This window comes from Vigna radiata, unplaced genomic scaffold, assembly GCF_000741045.1.
Source record: "Vigna radiata var. radiata cultivar VC1973A unplaced genomic scaffold, Vradiata_ver6 scaffold_396, whole genome shotgun sequence".
Classification (NCBI taxonomy): domain Eukaryota; kingdom Viridiplantae; phylum Streptophyta; class Magnoliopsida; order Fabales; family Fabaceae; genus Vigna; species Vigna radiata.
The window spans coordinates 40,972-61,850 of NW_014542622.1; the positions used below are offsets into that span (position 1 = coordinate 40,972).

General features: G+C 31.1%; 2 protein-coding genes across 3 annotated transcripts; both read right to left on the minus strand.

Annotated features, from left to right (window-relative positions):
* Positions 1 to 329: 329 nt before the first annotated feature.
* Positions 330 to 5,747, minus strand: LOC106780499 (probable inactive leucine-rich repeat receptor-like protein kinase At3g03770). The gene is made up of 7 exons (XM_014668794.2): positions 3,934 to 5,747; positions 3,463 to 3,593; positions 2,677 to 2,917; positions 2,193 to 2,395; positions 2,049 to 2,095; positions 1,431 to 1,542; positions 330 to 722 (listed from the first exon to the last, which is right to left on the minus strand). Exons 1-7 carry the CDS (start codon positions 5,450 to 5,452, stop codon positions 465 to 467), a joined length of 2,511 nt encoding a protein of 836 aa, XP_014524280.1. The 5' UTR covers positions 5,453 to 5,747; the 3' UTR covers positions 330 to 464.
* A 7,050-nt stretch (positions 5,748 to 12,797) lies between these two features.
* Positions 12,798 to 20,279, minus strand: LOC106780500 (chlorophyll(ide) b reductase NOL, chloroplastic). Of its 2 annotated transcripts, XM_014668795.2 has the most exons (14): positions 19,902 to 20,279; positions 18,966 to 19,034; positions 18,170 to 18,231; positions 17,988 to 18,074; positions 17,259 to 17,296; positions 17,080 to 17,157; positions 16,958 to 17,006; positions 16,782 to 16,867; positions 16,182 to 16,239; positions 15,077 to 15,127; positions 14,058 to 14,108; positions 13,945 to 13,986; positions 13,090 to 13,200; positions 12,798 to 12,945 (listed from the first exon to the last, which is right to left on the minus strand). In XM_014668795.2, exons 1-14 carry the CDS (start codon positions 20,161 to 20,163, stop codon positions 12,898 to 12,900), a joined length of 1,092 nt encoding a protein of 363 aa, XP_014524281.1. In that variant the 5' UTR covers positions 20,164 to 20,279; the 3' UTR covers positions 12,798 to 12,897. The 2 variants fall into 2 exon arrangements, with proteins under 2 accessions (XP_014524281.1, XP_014524282.1); XM_014668796.2 differs by lacking the exon at positions 17,259 to 17,296 and having other exon boundaries at positions 17,080 to 17,147; positions 19,902 to 20,278.
* Positions 20,280 to 20,879: the final 600 nt, after the last annotated feature.

Here is a 20,879-nt window from a genome sequence, read left to right on the forward strand (position 1 = left end):
TGAAAAGGTAGAAAGAACAACACCACATAAAAAAAAGCCCAACCCAATTCAAACTCGTGATAGCTCATGTTAATCCGTGGGTTGTAACCCATCTTGACAGCTCTATCCACAGTATATTGAAAAAAACTAAAATATCCTTCATCACTGCACTACATTGTTGCTGCCACCACTTTCATCATGGTGGCTGCTATAAATGGAAGAAGAAGAACAGAGAAAGAACAATGGAAAGGAATTAGAGAGGAAATGCAGAAGAAAAAAAAAAACTAATTCTAAATTTTTTTTCCACTAAGATTTTATGCTTTCAGAGAATGGAATGATAAAAAAACCAATGAAAGGCAAAAATTTAGACACACATAATTATTAAGTTCTGATAATGAAAATTGTGACAATCATGATGTAAAATTAAACTTTTTGTACATGGTAACACAAACCCTTGCTAGCTGAAAATATCATACAGATCTTAACTATGTGTCCCTGGAGGATGGTGCAGGAGAGTAGCTGTGATCACTTGAGTCTCTTTTCCATGAATTCTGAACTTGTGCTGCAAACTGCAAGTTCCAGAGAATATCTTCCACAGAAGGCCTTTCAGTTAGGTCATCTGAGAGACACCTTACACATATCTCCATCATTGTCATTAATGATTCATCTGAGCATTCCTTGTGAACTGCTGGGTCAACAATACTTCTTCTAGCTATGTCATCAGTTTTAATGCTTACATGTAACTGCACAAGTACCACACAATATTCTTAGATTTAGGTGCTATCTACTTTACTACCCCTTGTGCTTTACACAACAAAGTTTTGATGCTTAATAAATAATTGATGAAAAAAATCAACTTGTTGAAAATTCAAACCTGAGTTTAAGTTTTACATTAAATAAAAATAAGAAAATTTAGACTCAATATGTGTTTAATTTTGTTATTTCCTATTCAATATGATATTTAGACTGACTTAAATTATTTTCAACAAATGCAAGAAGTTAAGTAATTTGGGATCAATATTATTCCTACTAACCTTAGCACGAAATCCAATAATTTGTTATTAATTTGATCTAATAAATTAATAAACTTGAGTGCATAAGTTATGTAAAAAATGGTCACGAAGGACACATGGTGGTCCCTTTTTGTTGTGGATTGTTATGTGCAAAACAGAACGGGGATGATGGCAAAGGGCTTTTGCTATGGATAAAATTATGTTACTTTGTTTAGTGGATAACAAAAACTCAGTTTTGTGTTGTCTCTTGAGCTGCTTTTGTTTTTGTCTAGCACTTGTACTATTGCAAAACTCAACTTATGTGCTACTTTTTTGTTGTTGAATTATTCATGGTTTTGTTTTAGCAAATCAAATGCACCCTTAATGTCAAACTGGGAAACTTAGTTACAATCTAATAATCTAAGATGCCTTAATATGAAAGTTGAAGGTAATACTCACAAGATCTTTCAGTGTTCCAACTTCATTGTGAAACATTATTGGTCGGCCCAGAATGATTTCTAGCAAGATTACCCCAATATCATAGACATCATTCTTGTCTTCACCCTTTATCCTGCATAAATAATCAATGCTAGTTAAGGCTAAGAGAAAAAACTACATAAATTATTAGATACAATTATTAAAACACCCATATAGTAGTACAAGACTCTGAAAAAGGCTTTATAACTAGTTCACATTATTGCAGACATTGAAAGCTTTAAGAACCAGGCTCAACAAGTTGAGTGTTTAACTAACATTTTTGTTCATTAGAGATTCCAACAGAGAGATACATGGATCAGGGTACAGATTTATCAAAGGGTATATACATAAAGGATTGAGAAAGAATTAATAAAATCCTTTTCTGTTTAACTATCTCTACAGCTACTAGTATATTTAGTTCAATTTTCAACTGAAAGCATATATGATAAAATGCATTTTATGAGAAATTCCAATGATTGTATACCCTTTCATCTTAATAATAAAGAATATATGGAAAAGAATGTGTCGATTGTATGTTCTTACTTTCTTAGTTGCTAGATTAGATTCTATAGTAATATCAGTGATTAATATTTTGTTCACCTTGCTTGGACATTTCCTTTGAGTCCAGGGTATGTTCCATTGCTGATCTGAAAGTTTTGTAGAAAACAATTATGCTGAGAAAAACCAGAAAGGGGTGAAGATATAGTAGTAATAAAGGGCATACAGAAAGAAATATCCATTTACCATTCTTTTATTTTCAGAAGAGAGTGGCAGATTGTAGCTGCTTATTTTAACATTGTGATTGTTATCCAAAACAATATCTGTAATCTTGAGATTATTTGAATACAGTCCAGGCACTATCCCTGTGTGCAAAAATTGAATGCCCTTCACCACTCCAATTGTAGCTGCTATTCTCTGAGTCCAAGAAATCTTTTCCCCAGAAGATCCTATTGAAAGAAAATGTCAGATGAAAAATCCATTTCCTTTTATGCAGTGAACATTAGAAAATATTAGTTCCTATTTGGTTTGAGAAGTGCTTTTCAAATATCTGTTTTCAAAAAAACATTTGAAGATGTGAAATAAATTGAAAACAAATTGTCACTTTTAGAAAATGAAAATAAAATCTTAAGCCAAACAAGTCCTAGAAGGACTATAGTGTACAAAATCATTGGAATTTATGGTATGTGGCAATATTAGATGGAAGATTTTGATGAAGAATTTTCCTTACCAGAAACGCAGCTTCGTAAACTTCTGTTTGGAACAAACTCAAATATGAGAAATACACTGTTCACACAGGAATCATCCTGGTTGCACTCAAAAGCATGCCCAAGAGCACTAACCAAGTGTGAATGCCTTAGTTTTGAAATCATCTCAACATGGTGCATGTAAGTTTGAGGGCTATGTCTCTTCCTCATTTTCAAACCTCTAATAGAAATGTGCATCCCATCAGAGAGAACCCCTTTATAAATCTGTCATTACAGTTAAAATAGATTAAAATTTGTTAAGTCAAAGATAATAGAGAACGGTTCCACAGAATTATATGCATAATCAGAATGGTGAATTACTTCTCAGAACTTAAACAACACAAAACTGTACAATTACTGCAAAGGGAAACTGTAATAAATTTGAGTATGAAAAGAAAACTCTATAACGTGTGAATTGATGTAATTTGAAGATTGGCACTTCAACAGAACTGAAGATTGGCTCTTTAACTTATCCTGTTCTAGGTATAATTTGAAGGAAGACAAAATAGTCAAATGTACCTCATTTAAAGACTATAATAATACACATGGCCATGGACTTTGTACTTAACAAGTTTTCTCAAATATTCTTACTTATATGAAGCTCAATTTTCGGTAAGGTAAACTTGTATGAAATTCAGATTATTGACATATTTCTTCTACTATGGAGTTTCCAGAGAGAAGTAAGAGTCATCACAAAATTACAGTCCCACAGGCTAAGGCCAAGGTAAATATGATTATATCAATCTAAATTTATAACTTCAAGTTCATACCTGACCATGTGGGCCTTCACTTATGAAACAGGATGAATCAAAATTATTTGTAGCTTCCTTAAGTTCATCCAAAGCAAAGGTCCTATAAGGAGGAAGGCTCGCTCCCATCTTCATTGTTTCTGATATATACCCTGCAAACAAATAATATAAAATGACCATATGTGACTAGAGATAATTAATAGAAATAAAGGTTCTGAATGACATGCTCTAACACCTAGATTTCAATGATACATTCTGCATTTCAGCACAGTATGTGAGCATTTATTTGAATTGATCCAATCTGCAGAAGAAATAAAACTAGAAATTTCTCTTACTCTAATTCAATGTTTTTGGCGTACATGCATAGCTGGACAGAAGAACATATTCCCAGAATTTTTCTTTTAGCCCTTAAACCATGTACTTGTAGAACAATAATATAATTTTTCAAAATAGAAATTATGTACCAATAAGGCAAAGGATTTGAGGATTTACTTGCATCTGTGAGTAGTTTTGCTGTGTTAACTGATGATACATGTTCTATTATGGACCTTGTTGATGCCCTAACAGCACGCTTATTTTTCACTCGGCTCATTACATGCTCCTTTATGGATCTTGTCAGTGTTTCCACAGCACGTTTGTCAGGAACCCTTTTGATGATATGCTCCATTATGGACCTTGTAGTAGTTTTCACTTCATCTTCATTATGTAACTGGCTGGTGACATTTTCCGAAGGGGACTTTGAAGGTATTTTCACTACCTGTTTCTTGTGAACTCGGCTAACAACCAAGATAACCACTCCTAGAATCAACACTACACCTACCACACTTCCCATACTTGATACAATAACTGCTTTACCAGTAGTTCTCTTGTGTTTTGGTTGGCGGGGTATAATTTTCACTGCCAAAGCCTCATTGCTGCAAAAATGTAAAGGATGCTGATCTTGGTTCTTATTAGATAAGCAGTTGCCATCATACAGAACAACCCTGGTCTTTGGTTCCAAACAAGAGGGAATTTCCCCTTTCAGAAGATTTGAAGACAAATTTACAAAGCGGAGATCATCATTGCATGACGTGTTACTGAAAAGCATTCCAGTGAATTTATTTGAGGAAATATCAAGGTAATTTATGGAAGGCAGTGACAATAATGATGGTGGAAATGGCCCCACAAAGCCATTCAAAGAAAGGTCTAGCCTTTGGAGCAGATAGAAAGAATTTAAACCAGAAGGGACACTTAGCCTGAAGCTGTTATTTCTGAGCACAAGAGAAACTAACTTGGTAGGGAGTGAAGGAAAATGAGGTCCAAATGTGTTGTTTTCCAAGTTAAGAACTTGAAGGTTAGCCAAATTCTTAAGATGAGGAACTTCCCCAGATAACTGATTACTTGACAGATCCAACACCCTCAAGGTCTGAAGAGCATACAATGAAGTTGGAAGGCTCCCACTTAGCCAGTTTTTCTTCATACTAAGCACAGCCAAACCTTGAAGTGAGCCTACCCAGTTAGGAATTTCACCATTGATATTGTTATCATCAAGCACCACTGACTGCAGGTTCCTGAGAAGTGAAAGCTGAGATGGAATGGCTCCATTGAAGTAGTTTGAGCTAATGTTAAGTATTTCCAATGAAGACAAATGTGCAATGCTTTCAGGTAAGGGCCCCCAGAGTCCAAGAGAAACAAGAGAGAGGACTTTCAAGCTTGACAGAGTTCCTATTGTAGCAAAAAGAGTATCAGAGGAGAAGTTTGGAGGCAGTGTAGCAAAATCATTGTTGCCAACAACATGAAGCTGTGTCAAGCTATCCTCATAGCAGACTATTGTCAAATATGGGGTAGGCTCAATATTGCAGAAGTCTGAGGTGCTGCTGAGGGCACTTAATGCTGATGGATAACCAAGAAGCTGCTGAACCTTGAGAAGTGTCTGAGACTGAGAAAACTCTAACTGCTCTGAAAGTTGGATGGTGGCAAGAAACAAGATTAAAAGGGGTAAAAGAGAAAGTAAAACTGGTTTTTGTGCCATCTCTCCTTTCAACAAACAGAGAGAGATCACTTGGATGTATGAAGGCACAAAGGGGTTTCTTATTAGACCTCTAGGAGGAACAAGCTTCTGCCTCTGCCATTTATATTCAACACAAATGAACCAACTATGTTTCACTCTAGTTCTTTCTGATCTTCAATGAAATGCACTAAGAAAAGTATTAGCACACAACAAGTACCAGACACTGCAAAACATGAAACATTTTACAGTGGACCATGTTCTCAGTTCAACCGTTAACCATTTTTGCAATGTAATGCTATGTGCTTTTGTTACGTTGGTTTGGCTGCACATGATACAAAGTGACAACACGCTAGTTACCTAATTTTATATTCTATAAAAATGTGAACCCTTTTTGTTCTGTATCTTACTAAAATTTGCACTGCTGCCACTGTGCTTGGCTTGGCTTTATCTAAGACATCATATAATGGTCCCTCTTTCAGCATTTCATTTCTGATAAATTTATAACGTAATAATAGTAATTTAAAAGTAGCATACATAAAGAATTACTAATCTATATAGAAATCACAGTTTCATACATATGACTGTTTGTTACTTTCTTTCAAACTTTACTGAATCTTATACTAAATCAGTCATTTGATGTTATAGGTCTCACTACTTTCTTTCTTCATCTCTATATACCTATTAATTGAAAACAATAATTGTTCTAGCATGAGACAGTGTAAAACAATAATTGTTCTTGGTTTCAATCTAGGAGAAAAAAAAAATAGCCTAAGTAGTGAAAAACGTCCAATCAACATAGGTATTCTGCATTCCCAAAGGCACAAAAATTAAAAACTGTGTGGTAATAATATATCATAGCATAGCATAGCAGGGAAGGGCACACCAAAAATGTAAAGGTAGTTTGTCGTTTTACATTGGAAATTGCACACACAGCCCTAAAAAGTTATTTTAAGTATAAGATTAGAAAAGATTATGTTTGTTAAGACTACTAAAATTTTAATTTGTAAAGTTTAAGCTAGTAAACTATTTTATTTACGTAAAAACATAGTTGTATAAGTTTCATCAAATAAAACAAATGTATATTTTTAATAAAAATAATATTATATAATAATGATTATTATTATTTTAGATTTTTTTAAATAATTAAAATTTTAGTAGAATTTTACTGTTTAATAGTGTTGGAAAATTGGTGCATTGATGTGTGAGTATAAGGAAAGAAAGAATATGTTAATATAAATTGTTGAGCTCGTGACAGGTAAAAAAGCAAACCTTTTTTTATTTTAAGGCAGAGAAGTGAAAGAGACAAGTGGTGATGGGACCATACTTCACGGGTCTGCTTTTCCTTTCCTTCTCGTGACAGACACCCTTATCAATCACACTCTTCAAATAACTATTTTTCTCTATATTTACTTACATTTTAATAACATTTTTTCTTATTAAATTGGAAAAAGAGTTTTGGATAATGTATTTGTAGTTCATTCTGCCTGCAATACGTGTAACGGCAAATTTTCTGAAATAAGGTTTTATGGTGATTTAGACTGATATTTTTTATAAAATTGTCTTTTCATAAAGATGTTGGTACAGTTGAACGGTCTACATTTTAAGTAAATTTTGAATTTTTATAGATAGAAAAGATATAACAGAGAAGGAGAATGCCCTGAAAAGTAGTTATCTTCATAAATAAACATTAGTCATATAAATGAAAAGAGATCCTTCCCACTTGTAAACATTTCACATGAATTTCTCTATTTTTTTTTTCACTTTCTACTTTCAAAATAGATGTTGTAGAGTAGTAAAATGGTCTATTCTCTTCTTTTAGAATAAAAATAATAGTTTCAAATAACCATTTATCTCTTTAACAATAATTATTCATCAAATTTATTTTATTCTTTTAGTATAAATATTGGAATTATTTTATTTTTCGTTCATATCTGTGCATTTATGTTCATATATTTTTGGGTAATGATATATAGACAACATTTTTTGACAACATTTGAACATCAATCATACATGTCATTGTGTGATTGGTCCAAATGACACAATGACACCACCATGAACCAATCACACAATGACACATATGATGATGTTCAAATGTTGTCAAAAAATGTTGTCTAAGTATCTTTATCCTATATTTTTATACTTATATTTCGCTTTTGTCTATAAAAATGTGTCATTACAAACTCATTACTATTATCTGATGTATCAGTTTTTCCATCAATGACAAATTGAGTTTTGATATAAGAAACAAAGCCAATAAGTTGTGATCTTGTATCAGACTTACTTGTCATCAATTTAATCCATGTGAATCTAGACATATCATCCACTACAGTTAAGAAATATATGAAACCATCAACAGAAAAAGTACAATATGACCCCCAAATATCAACATGAATTAAATCAAAAAGAGCTTTTGAAACAGTAGTTATTAATTGAAAAGACAATTTTCTTTGCTTAGAATAGTGACAAGTATCACAACGAGTGGATTTTGTATCAGGTAAAGTGGCATACATTGTGCGTAATTTGGTATAACAAGAAGAAGAAGGATGCCCTAGTCTAGAGTGTCAAATATCTATAGAGTCAGGTCTTATTGTAGAACAAGCAATAGAATTCTCAAGAGAAATAACAGTTGGTGAAGGAAGGGGTGTGGATGCAGGAACTATCATGACATACAAGTCATCTCTTTCTTCAGCTTTCCCAATCATTTGTAGGGTTGACTTGTGAATTCAATGGCTTTTGTATATGCTCCATGATTTGAAACAGCCTCTGCCACAACCAGTTCCTCTGTTTTGTGACAATCAATCTGCTATACGAATTGCACAGAATCGAACCATGCATGAGAGGACAAAACACACTGAAATTGATTGTCATCTCATAAGGGATAAAGTTCAAGCTGGTGTAATTAAGCTCCTGCCTATTTCTATTTCATCACAACTTGCAGACATTCATACTAAAGCTTTGCATCCAGCACAATTTCAATCTTTGTTGTCCAAGTTGAGCATTAAGGATATATATGCTCTGTTCATATCTGTGCATTTATGTTCATATATTTTTATACTTATATTCCTTTTTTATATTGCTCTAAACAATTATATATATCAATTGTACTCCCTCCTTATCATTCAATAGTAAATACAATATTTCATTCTTTCTTCTTTTGTAACACATTCTCTTCTTTTAGAATAAAAATAATAGTTTCAAAGAACCATTTATCTCTTTAACAATAATTATTCATCAAATTTAATAACATCGTTGTAAAAGAAATAATGTTACATTGATTTTTATCAATTTAAACAAATGCCCTTTAAAATGTGTTCTTAAGTTAGTAAAGGTGTATAAATATTTCAGAGTTGAAGTAGAAAGGAACAAAATATTTAGATGACTCTTTTTCACTGTATTATTTTATTGTTATATTTATATAATTGTAGAAAATGTTGTATTCATTATTTTGTTATATTTATAGAATTATAGAAAATGTTGGTTTACAAACTCTTTTCAATTTATCTAGCTATTCTAATAGTTATGATAAATAAGTCTTTTTATTTTAAACTTTCTTACAACATTTATAAAAGACTTCTAAGACTTGATGCGTACTGATAAGGAACTTAATCCATGTTAATTCAATATAATTGTTTAGTTTATTTTTTTTTTCTTCTAATAATAGGTACAATCCTTGTCAGTTTAAATAATTAATGAGTATGAATTCAAGATATTTTTTAAAAGAAATTATACTTTTTTGGAAAAAGATAATTTAACTTATTTTCTCTTGATACATGTTTCCCAAAAACAAAAATGTTTAATTACGTATTGAGTAACCTCCTTAAAAGATTTACCGTTTGTAACTTCAAAATTAACATCAAGCATATAGGACCACACTTCATGTGTCATGTTCAATGTTTTTCTTAGAAGGATGTTAAGAAGAAAATATTCTAATTTGATAACTCAAAGATTTATTTTGTATAAATTATCTTGTCTCTTGAAAAAAAGTTAGTATTTTTCAATATGTTTACCTTGTTAAACAAAACATGATGTTCATTGTCACATAATTTATTTGTGTTCAATAGATTATAGTTTAGACTATTTATTGAAAAAAAAAATATCATCAATACATAAAATATAATATATAGTTATTTTTTGCTTTATTTATTTGTCCAAGTCTTCCTCGTATTAATATTAGAACCTTCTTCACGTTTTTTTTTTTATTGTACTTTGTTGTTCTTTTCAACTTTTACTAGTCTTTAGACATTTTTATGTGAGGTATTTAGGATTCTTGTATTTAGTAGATAACTTGGATTTTCTTATCTTTGGATCCATATTTGTTGCAATTAAACAATTTTTCCTCTGAAACCTTCCTTCTTTCATATTTGGTGAATCTTTCAAGAGATGAAGGAAATTTCATCATCTACTTCAGAGTCTGTTTCACTTGAAGATTCTTCTCAAGATCTTCCACCTTGAGCATCTTAGTGGGTGTGGACTTGGAGTGGCAAACTTTGAGAGTGATGGTCATTTCTTTCTTAATATTTTATCTTAATCCAATTTCAATTCATGTACCTTCAATATTCCAATGAGATTTTTTTAGAGACATTATATCCAAACTCTTTGATGTCTTGAGAGTCGTTACATAGAGTCTTTACAAACTAGGTAATTGCATAAAATCTTATCATAGACATCATGTTTTCCAAGAAACCTAAACCTATTTAGGCCTTGAAATATATTAACCATACTTTTGTATGTTTTGTGGAAAATTCAATTGAGTATAAGTCTTATTATATTAGATGAGAAAATTGAACATCATATACAAAAGAAAATCCATAAATCTATTACTTTATGGTTTTTGATTGAAAATGATGATAATCCCTTATGTGGATTGAACTTAGATCACACTTATGTAATCTCTTCCTAATCCTTTGAAAAACAAAAGTATGTTTTCATTTGATTTCATACTAAAGAGATCATATTGGTGGATAAAACTTCTTTCGTTTCCATTAATTTTTGTGGAACCTTCACAACTAATTGTCTTAAGTGTTTTGGTTGAAAGTGATATCATTATCTTTAATGTTTTGGTGGATAAGACTTAACTTGTATAAACTCATTGCCTTTAAGTGTTTTGGTTGAAAATGATATCATTGTCTTAAGTGTTTTGGTGGATAAGACTTAACTTGTTTTTTGTTACCTTTCTAGAATTCTCATATATTGTCATAGAAATAATTATAACAGAGAAAAATATATTTTATTAAAATGAACTACCGTATAATCTTATTTATACTTTTTAAGGAAAAGCTAAATAGTAATATAATGTTTTATACTTTTTAATGTGATAAAAATTAGGTATGAAATTAATCTCTTTCCTATTAAATATACGCATAATATATCTAATATATACTCTATTATTTTCCCAACTTTATTCATCCTTTTATCCTTAATATTTCTATCTATTTTTTTAACCTAGTAAAATTTCAACAAGTCTTTCCTATTTCATAAAAATCCATTATTTAAAGACTAATTAGGGTATTTATGATTCTAATCTTATTGAAGAGTCCATCTCTTTTAAATTTGTTTTAGTCCATACATGTTATTTGTTAGTACATTACACACATAAAGGATGTAATGTATAGTTGTTATGTCAATTTTTGAAAGAGAAGGATGTCGAACCAAATCTAGAAAAAAAAAGATAAATGTATATTACTATAAAAGTTATCACAATTAAAAAATTCACAAGATAAAGATGTTTTTTTGTTGTGAAGTTTAAATTAATACAAAACACACGAAAATTATTGTGCATTAATTCAAAGTACATTTTACAAAAATTGATTTTGTATTTTAAATTAATACACAACAAAAATGTACTTCAATCACATAATATTTAGTTTCTAAGCGGTTAATGTTAATATTATAATATTTTTTAAATTAAAAATAAATTACTACTATAATTTTAATATTACAATACTTTTTAATTCATTCAAAAAGAAAAAAAAAATCAACATTAAAAATATTATAATATTTTTTAAATTAAATTAACCTATTTAACCCACCTACTCATAAATAAATTGACCCATAACATATCCAGATGACCAACCAGATAGTCCGTTTTTGGCAAGGCTAACCTCAATCAACATTAAATGTATATTTCACTTAAAATATGATTTAAAGATAGGTATAACTTAGCGAATAACCAGAGTAGAAGGAAGTGAATAAATAAATTCTCATATTGCAAACTTCAATAACTATCATAAAAAGTTAACCTTCCATTGTTCTCACTTATTCGATTAACTCACTTTATAAATACTTTACATATAGATTTTCACAACGTATTGGAGTGAATTTAGGCTTTCAAGATTTTACAATTATTCAAACATCATCATTATCACTAATAAATTTAAATTAAAACATAATTTATTCCAAAGTATATTATTTTAAATTATTTTCAAAATTTAAATAAATTAAATGTCATTTTATATTCTATATTGATAAAACTCACCAAAAATATACTAAATGTCTTAATGTATATAATTAAATAATTTGTACGTAAAAAACCCTGCACCATATATACACGTATGAGTGCATAAGTTTGTCAAATCAAGAGAATTTTGTCTCGGCAAATAGTAATTCCCACAACAATTCTATATGGTAATAACAATATTACTATTGAGTTTCACATTAAGAAAAAAATAAATAAAAAGTTCTTATTGAAAATCATTACATTAAATTATTTCGGTTTCAAAATAATAAATACTTTGACGATTCATTTAATACTTCTTTCTCATTGCCAAAAGGTAGTTTATCACCTATATCTAGGGATGGCAAAAAAATCCGTGCCCGCGGGTACCCGCAGATTAAATCCGTTGTGGATAGTTGGTACTCGCGAGTAATAGGTACCCGCGGGTAGCGGGTAGCGGGTTTTTTAATACCCGCTTCTTATCGGGTCGGGTTCGAGTTTTGCGCTATCCGTACCCGCAGATACCCGTTACCCGCTTAGAAGTTAAAATTACATCTCTGTCCTTGATTTCCTATGCATAAGTTCCCTTTTTCTCTCCCTATTCTCTTAAGTAGCACCTTTTAACTTAAAATCTAAAACATTTCAAAAAAAAATTTCAATTTAATTTGGATTATTTCATTTAAAAACTTATAATTTTTTTTTTTAAATATTCGCGGGTTGAAAACGGGTATCCAACGGGTACCTGCGAGTTTTAAAATACCCAAGGGTATTTTTTAAACGGGTATCCGGCGGGTAGCAGGTCGGGTAGCGGATACGTTTTTATCCGACGGGTCGGGTTGCGGGTAGATACTATCCGTGCCCGACCCGACCCGTTGCCATCCCTACCTATATCTACCCTTAAAACATGTAAATTTTAGTTAGTGAGAATAATAATAGAAAAGAATGGCTTAAAATTTAAAAATAAATGGACGGGGGTTGAATTGACATCTAAAACAGAAATGAAAGTAGCAAATTGCACAAACTTTCATGAAGTTCAATCTTCAAGAATGTATCGGTTCCTTCTTGCTCCGAATGCCAATCTCTGTAAAGTTACAGAAAAGGATGCACGAAGTTATAAACAAGTTTGAAATGTTAGGTTATGCTCGGAATTGAAATGTGCATATGTGAAACTAACGATAATGCATGCAATGAAAGTTGACTACTATAGATTAGGCTTTATCTTAACTGAAAATATCTGGGAATAGGCTTTCAAACCGGTGAGGAATCGAATGTATGTTGGTTTCTTTGATCCGTTTGCAGGGATGGATCTAATGTTTGGAACTAAGTATTCTGCAACCTGTCAACACCACATTATTTCATAAATCATCCAACACATAAAATAGAAATCACATCATATACCGTACGGTTCCGGCAATCCAGTGACCAACAGCTGTAAAATAGGATTATTAAAGGATTCCATTTGATTAAGCAATTATCAAGTTTAGGAAATTTTGCAGTCTAGAGTGACTAGCACTGTCACGGGGAGAATATTTCTTCTATTTTAGCTCCTAATTCCTTGCACATAGCTTCTTATTTATCTGCCAATCTGGATTCTGAATACAATCATAAAGCATTTTCCACAAACCATAACGGAGTCTATATTTCAGGCGGTCTAGAGTTTCTCCTTACCGACCCATTAATTCAAATAAAGATAGAATTTTAGATGGGGTTTGGGCTTTGTCCAGGCTTCAAACCCAAAGTCCTCAGGAATTGTGAGGTACATGTTAGAAATTTAATGTACGAATTTTTACAGTCCTTAATCTAATAGGTTAATCTTTTGGGTTTGTGAAAGTAATCATGAAGGACTTTTTACTTGCAATATTTAATAGATTCTTATCACTCTTGCTTGAGTTTGTTTGCACGAAGTTCGTCTGATAGACTTGGCTAGCACGAGATGTTTAATTCTCAAATCAAGTAGAATAAAATGTTGGATAGAGTATTCGAGAGTTTAGTTCTCTTATATTAACGGCTAGCTTATAAGAGTAGGTTTTCCAGGTGTTTGGTGCTTATGTATCACCATTCCCTGCTGTGAAAATCTTACCACTTCAGCCGGTTCTGCCAAGACATTAATGAAAAACTTTGCCTGCACATAACAAAGAAGTCAGTACAAAACACAATGAAAAATATAATAATATAACTTGGTTGCAAATCTACCTGCTTTGTATTAACACCGGACATGAGAAGATCCGTTGTAACCATTCCTGGCTGCAACATTGAAAAAGGATAAAAACCAACAACTGCTATAAACATGGATGTGAAAACCAAACATTAAAACTTTACAGGGAGTCCAGCATAATATGTTTCATGTCTTTATGGTGAAACAAAGAGAAATTAACACCAATTTTGCCTAGTTTTTAGAGGACTTAATTGACACAAAATCTTGGGAGAAAAAATTGCACATGGTCCAAACTAGAGAGTCCATATTGAAACTATAAAAAAATTCATTAGTACCATAATTTTGTGTGATAGGTAATAGAATAGGTAAATTAATTTTTTTTGTGACTAAGGCTAACATCATTATTTAACCTAGTGTATAAGCAAGGGAATTATTGTTGTTGTTGTAAGACTAACACAACTTTGCTACAAGTTCCTTCACCACCAAGTTCCATCACAGTGTACAAGATAATAAATATTCGTATGTTCTTGAGCATATTAAAGCCTCCTCCGGTAAATGAGGCTCTAAAAGTAAAGGGATTCATTCAGTTCTAGTAACACAATAAAGGGAACCGGAATGACTTTGCAAATGAAAAAGCATGTCAAATTATTAATATTTTTTTTTTTTCTGGAAGAGTTGCTAAATTTATTATATGAAAAAAAAAGTGTTTTTAATCTCTATACTGTGTTAAATGTGGCCAAGGTCCTTGCATATATTTATAAATTTTTAGTCCTTAAACTATAAAAAACATGTGACTTGGTCCCTTCCTAACATCTTAAAACACGATGAATTCTCAGGAGAAAAGACTAAATCCGTATGCTTTTGGAGATCAAATTAATGAATATGAAAATACTGTAAGATTTCACTACCTTTGATCGAAAGTATACAGAAAATAAAAAAAAAAATATCTTTATTATAAATTAATAACAATGACAACACTTATATTGGAGAAACATGCAAGCTTTTTTATCCATGCCCATAATATATTATCATAGGATGTAAAAAAGAAAAAACCTACCGAAAGATTATGCACTAGAACATTTTTAACATCTTGCATCTTCAATTCTGCCTGTGAAATGTCAAGAAGACGTATTATATTCGTAGACATGTATATCCGTAGTCATAATTATAATTCTTATTCAAAGAAATCTATTAGAACAATGAAGGAAGAAGACAAAGGAGGAAATTTGTATCCAATATGTCTCATGGAAGAATAGGGAAAAACTTTACCAGCTTAAAACGAAAAAAAAAAAAAAGTTACAAATGTCAAAACACCATGTTGTAAGCAGCTAAAGCATTTTGGCTGAATAATTTAATTTACAATTCTACTAGATACGATCAAGCATTGTTGGTCAATGCCAGAGCCCAACACATACTTTAATCTTAAATATTGTCTACTTTCGCTGATTATTTAGCAATATTACGTGATATGCTCATTTATTTTTTAACACCAATAATTACATTAAGAGAATGACAATATTATCTACGATTTATCAAGGAAGTGCGTTTCATATAGATGAGTTAACTTGTATCATAACATTATATTGTAAAATCAAGTATATAGAGAAATCCTTCTTGATGGTTTCATCTATAGTTTTTCTTAGTTGCAATCTTGACTAGGGCCTCCACAAGTCTCCTCCACAAGCTCAAAACACCTAAGCCAAGATTTCTACAAAAAGTGCTCCAAACTTTCTCTGCAATGCATTTCTAATTCCATCTTGCCCAACATGTCTATTCATTCCCGCAACATTCTTACCCTTGCTAGCAATCCTATCTTGTCAAAATATTTAGAGAATGACAATACAAAATATGCTAGCAATCCTCTCTTGTCTGGTTCATCTTTTCTTTTGTAGATAGTAAATAATAACCATAGTTTTTTCGAACAAAATAAAGCTAGTAATTTTGTAATACAAGTCTCTAATTTATTAGAAGAAGAACTAGGAGTCAAAGAAAGGACGAATCAATAAAAACCACAAATTAGTAACCTGACTTGATACCATTAAGACTGGAATACTGTATAAAAACATTTAACTAACAAACACAAATGGACTGGAAATATATAGAACCATAGATAATCAAGGTACATGAACAGAAATAACACTTTTAAAATGCAAAACATTAACCTGTAATGACTTCGTTAAGTGCACCACACTTCTCTTTGTTGCTCCATATGCAGCAAACCTAAGAAATAGAGGTAGAATTCGTCAATTTTCACCATCACATATAGGCCTGGTGATAATTTTGTAAGTTGACTAGGATTATGATTTCAAGTGGAATCTACAGTGATTTCTTGGATTTCATTCAAAAACTAAATTCAACTCACACCATGTAACCCCTAGGCTTTGCTGCCTTTGCAAGTATTGCAGATTATAAGACTTACTAAAGTGAAGAAACTATAATAAACTTAAAAATTACTCATAATCCATCACTTTCATCAAAATGTGATCAAGTGAGACTGCTGTATGATTACCAAATTGTTAAAAATAACTCATTTGGTATGTTAAATAGCAACTGAATAATGATTATTGACCATCATAAATTACTTTTGTTATGTTGCAAAGCAAATCATACAAGACTTTTGCCCAGGGGATTGCTATAGAAGACAAGCTCTCTAGATTTATAGAACACAGGAAGCAGTATGCATTAATAAGCAACCGTGCCTAATAAGCAGAAAGTTGAACCAAAACCATGAATGAAATACTCCGGTAAATCCAAAAAGGTACCTAGGAGTTGGCCTCCCATCCGAACCTGCTCCATCAATATTGAAAATATGACCTCCTCGAGGTTGGTCCACCATCATCTTGATTGCCTAAATGGAAACTAAATATCTATGCATAATTGTGCACCTACTTTGTTCATATTTCGTAGTGCCTGTTAGATAGATGAGAATATATTTTACCTCTCGACAACATATCATCAAGCCAAGTGTATTTGTTGTAACCACCTCTCTGCAAGGAAAGAATAAAAAATGCTATAATTTAAAAATTGGACATTTAGGGTAGAAGGTGGATCGAAGCTCACATAAGATCTTCATCTGAAGCCTCAACAAGTGGCTTATAGCTATATGCATTTGATCCAGCATTGTTGATCTGCATAATTCTCAAAATAAAGGGATAAAATTAGAATTAGTGTACTTAGAAACATATTGAATTAAAGGATGGAACTAATAATAAAATTGATAAAAAAAAAGTCAGTATTACTCTAAGGAGGAGAGTGGAAGTGAAATGCTTGTTGCTAGCTGTAAAAGACAGCTGACAGTGAATGACATGTATGAAACAAGATAATTAAACAATTATACAAAGATTATTTGTCAAGTGCTATAAAAAGTGTTGACTCCAAAGAGTCTAACAAGAGCAAACTGACACAAGAAGTAATTAAGAAAACATAAGTTTCCAGGTACTAATGGCAAACATTTACTAGAGTCAGGTCTCTGGTTCATGTTCCACAATAAGGAAGTACCAAGTAAATAACGGTGTGGCTAGTAATATAAACTATCCAACTTCCAAATAGGTCATTTGCTAAAATCCAGTGTATATATAAACTGCACGCTCAAGCATACTTTTCATGAAATTAGTACAGTAGCAGATTATAGGCAAGCACTGCTAATTCTTTAATTTGTAGATATAACTGCACTCAGAATTCTTTATTTGCAGAAAAGAAAACACATGCTACTTCACAATAGAAAAGGATCCGAGTAGAACAAGTTAGAATGCCATTGAACTCATCATATGAAATCTGGTACTATAAAAAGTAGTTTAAAAAATCATTTCTAAAGTCAGATTTATAATTAGGTTAAGAACAGCAGCTTACATAGTAGTTCAGACCATGACTTCAGCAGTAAGAACTAGTTAAAATGAAATCTTAGCAATATTTTCCCACAAATATATGCAAAATAAATCACAACAGGAAGAGAAATCAGACACTAATACCCATATATCAATATATTTCAATTTTTCTTGAGCAAATGAAACTAAATTCTTCACATCCTCTGCATTTCTCACATCACATTTAGTTCCCTGCATGAAACAAAAGCATATACGTAAGAACACACGCAAACCAACTATTTATCATAGTCGGATTACTATTAACAAAGAAGTTTAAGAGGAGGTACCCACACATACTGCTCCCCAAATTCTACTCTCAGGCTCCGGACAGCAGCTTCTACCCTTTCATCTATTAAATGAAAATAAAAATATAGAGAAAGACAAAAAAAATTCAGATAAATAAGACTGTAAAATCCCAGGCATTCAGAAATAATTTGTAACATGAATTAAATTTTTAAGAGAAGCACAGATAACAAGGACTAGGACTAATAGAAAGGAAACAGATTTCCATAAATGATTATCTGATACAACAAATATCTTAAAAACAATGTAATAGAAAAACTGATTTACTGTAATGTTCAATCTCCAAGAGCTAAACAAAAGTAAAATCATGATTGGAGGCGAAAGTTTTACTTGCATATAGTGGAACTTTAACCTAAGACCTTACTGTGTCATGGGTTCACAATTTTACTTTCCAAGAGCAATAACAAAACACAAGTTTTCAGGTACTGAAGGCAAACATTTATAACTGTCATAATTTTGTGATTGGAGAAACTTTTCGACAACAAAATCAAGCCATAGAGAAACAAAAAAATAGCATGCAAATAAGTTTCTTGTAGCAAAAGTAGATTATGTTTGGCAGAGACTTCATACGCTTTTTTTTCTCAACCTCTACTAACATAATTAAAGGGAGCTAAGTGAAAAAAAAAAAAGCGTGATCACCATTGAATCAACATTTTATAAAATTTCTTCGAAAAATAAAACTGATAAAACTTTGAAAGACATCGAATAAGTATATAATATGACAAAAGTAAACAAAGTACATGTATGAAACATATTGAAACAACAATCATTTTTGCACACCTGATCTTGAGCAAATCAGGACGTTGTCACCAGCTTTTAAAAACTCTTTCGCCAATGCATACCCTATTCCTGAATCATAACATATCATATAAAAAGTGTAAATGGAAAATAAATTAGAATATATATAAAAAAAAAAAAAAAAATTGTGATGTAGTGGTGCCCTTGTGGATGCATTTACTTGTGACAAACAAAGTCTACTTATCCAAGTTCCAATTCATTTGAGTCTCTTAAAGTCACTCGATAATCACAATTAAAGTCCAAGAAAATTATATTTTCAGCTAAATTCTTAAATGGAAGAAAGTATGCTCCAAGTAGAAACAAAAAATTAATTAGTATTCGTCATGGGATAAATACTTTCAAATTCATAATAAATAAATACTTAAAATACATAAATTATATTTAAAATTTATAATGTATGCTTTATTTATTATGAGCTCAGATTATTTTAAACTGAAAAAAAGTGTTCAATTAAAAAATTTAATTGTACACGAGTAAGATATTTTGGCTAATATTACATATACTGCCTGAAATACATCTTAACAAAAACAAGAAAGAATTCAGAATATTTAGAGATAATTTATTTTTAAAATTTAAAACATTTCATGGTAAAATAAGAATGCAAAATTAAAAATCCCAAAAATTGACAAAGATGTTTCTCATTATACGAAAATATAAAATTTTAAGTTTCTAAAATAAAATGAGAATCTACGAAGTTTGATATTCGTTTCTTTCTCTTACTTCTTTATTTTTTTCAGTAAAAGTTAAATTAAGTCATTCAGGCTTTAAATTTATTTTAAAAAAAAACCAATAAAATTTTTTAAGACGTAGGAAATGAAATGAAATAGTTTAAAATTCCCGAAATTTAAGAGTCATTTTTCAAACAGTAGCTATGTTTTTTATTGTAATTCAAAGTGAAAGAGTGTATATTGTGTTAACCTTTGGTTGAGCCAGTAATCAAAACGTTGAAAGGAGGGAGCATGGGCTGAGTGTTCCGAGAAGCCTTTGCGAGAAACGTCGGAGAGCTTGGGCTTCGGAAAGCCAACAGAGAGAGGGTGGTGGTGGTGGAGATGCAGAGATTGTAGCGGGAAGCAACAGTGTAGGGTTTGAAGCGGGAAGAAGGTGAAGAGAGAGAAAACTGAGAGTGCGAAGGGAGCGTTGGATATGGATATTGGAAGGAGAGAGTGGTGGTTGCAGCCATTGATTTGATGCGAAATGGGAAGGTGAAAGAATGGGGAAAGAGATCTTACGCGCAATAGATAGTTCACGTGGCACATCACCAAGCGTCTTCGTGTGGCATTCATTTGATCACTTCGTGGTCAAGTTAAATCAATTCTAGTCTAATTTATAAACTTAAGAGTTGAATTTAATTTAATATTGTATTAAATTATTAAGTTAGAAATTTAATTTTATAAAGAATATAAAATATTTTATGATTATATCTAATTTAAAAAATTAAAATTTTATAATTGTATGAAATAACCAAATTATTTTGGAAAACTTAAATTCCATTTAAGTAAGAATCCTCTTTTTTTTATGTTCTCAAACTTATATTTTATCGTTTTGTATATATACTATAACTAATTTTTTTTTTATTGAGATGATTAAAATTGATTAACAACTTTTTGAGCAAAGTACATGACGACAAAAATTCGTTTTAGACAAGTACCAACGTGTACGCAATGAATGCTGATACCTGATTCTTCCTGCATCCCAATAATTTCATCCTGCATTTTCATATACTTGAAAAAATTTACCTTCTGTTTTAATTTTCTTTTATAAATTTTAAATCGCAGAATCCAAAAATATTTTGAAATATACAATCTAAAGTATAAATTTTATATTTCAGATTATACAAAAAAAAAGTTATTTCAAATTATATAATTTAGAATATAAAATTTATACTTCAAATGATAT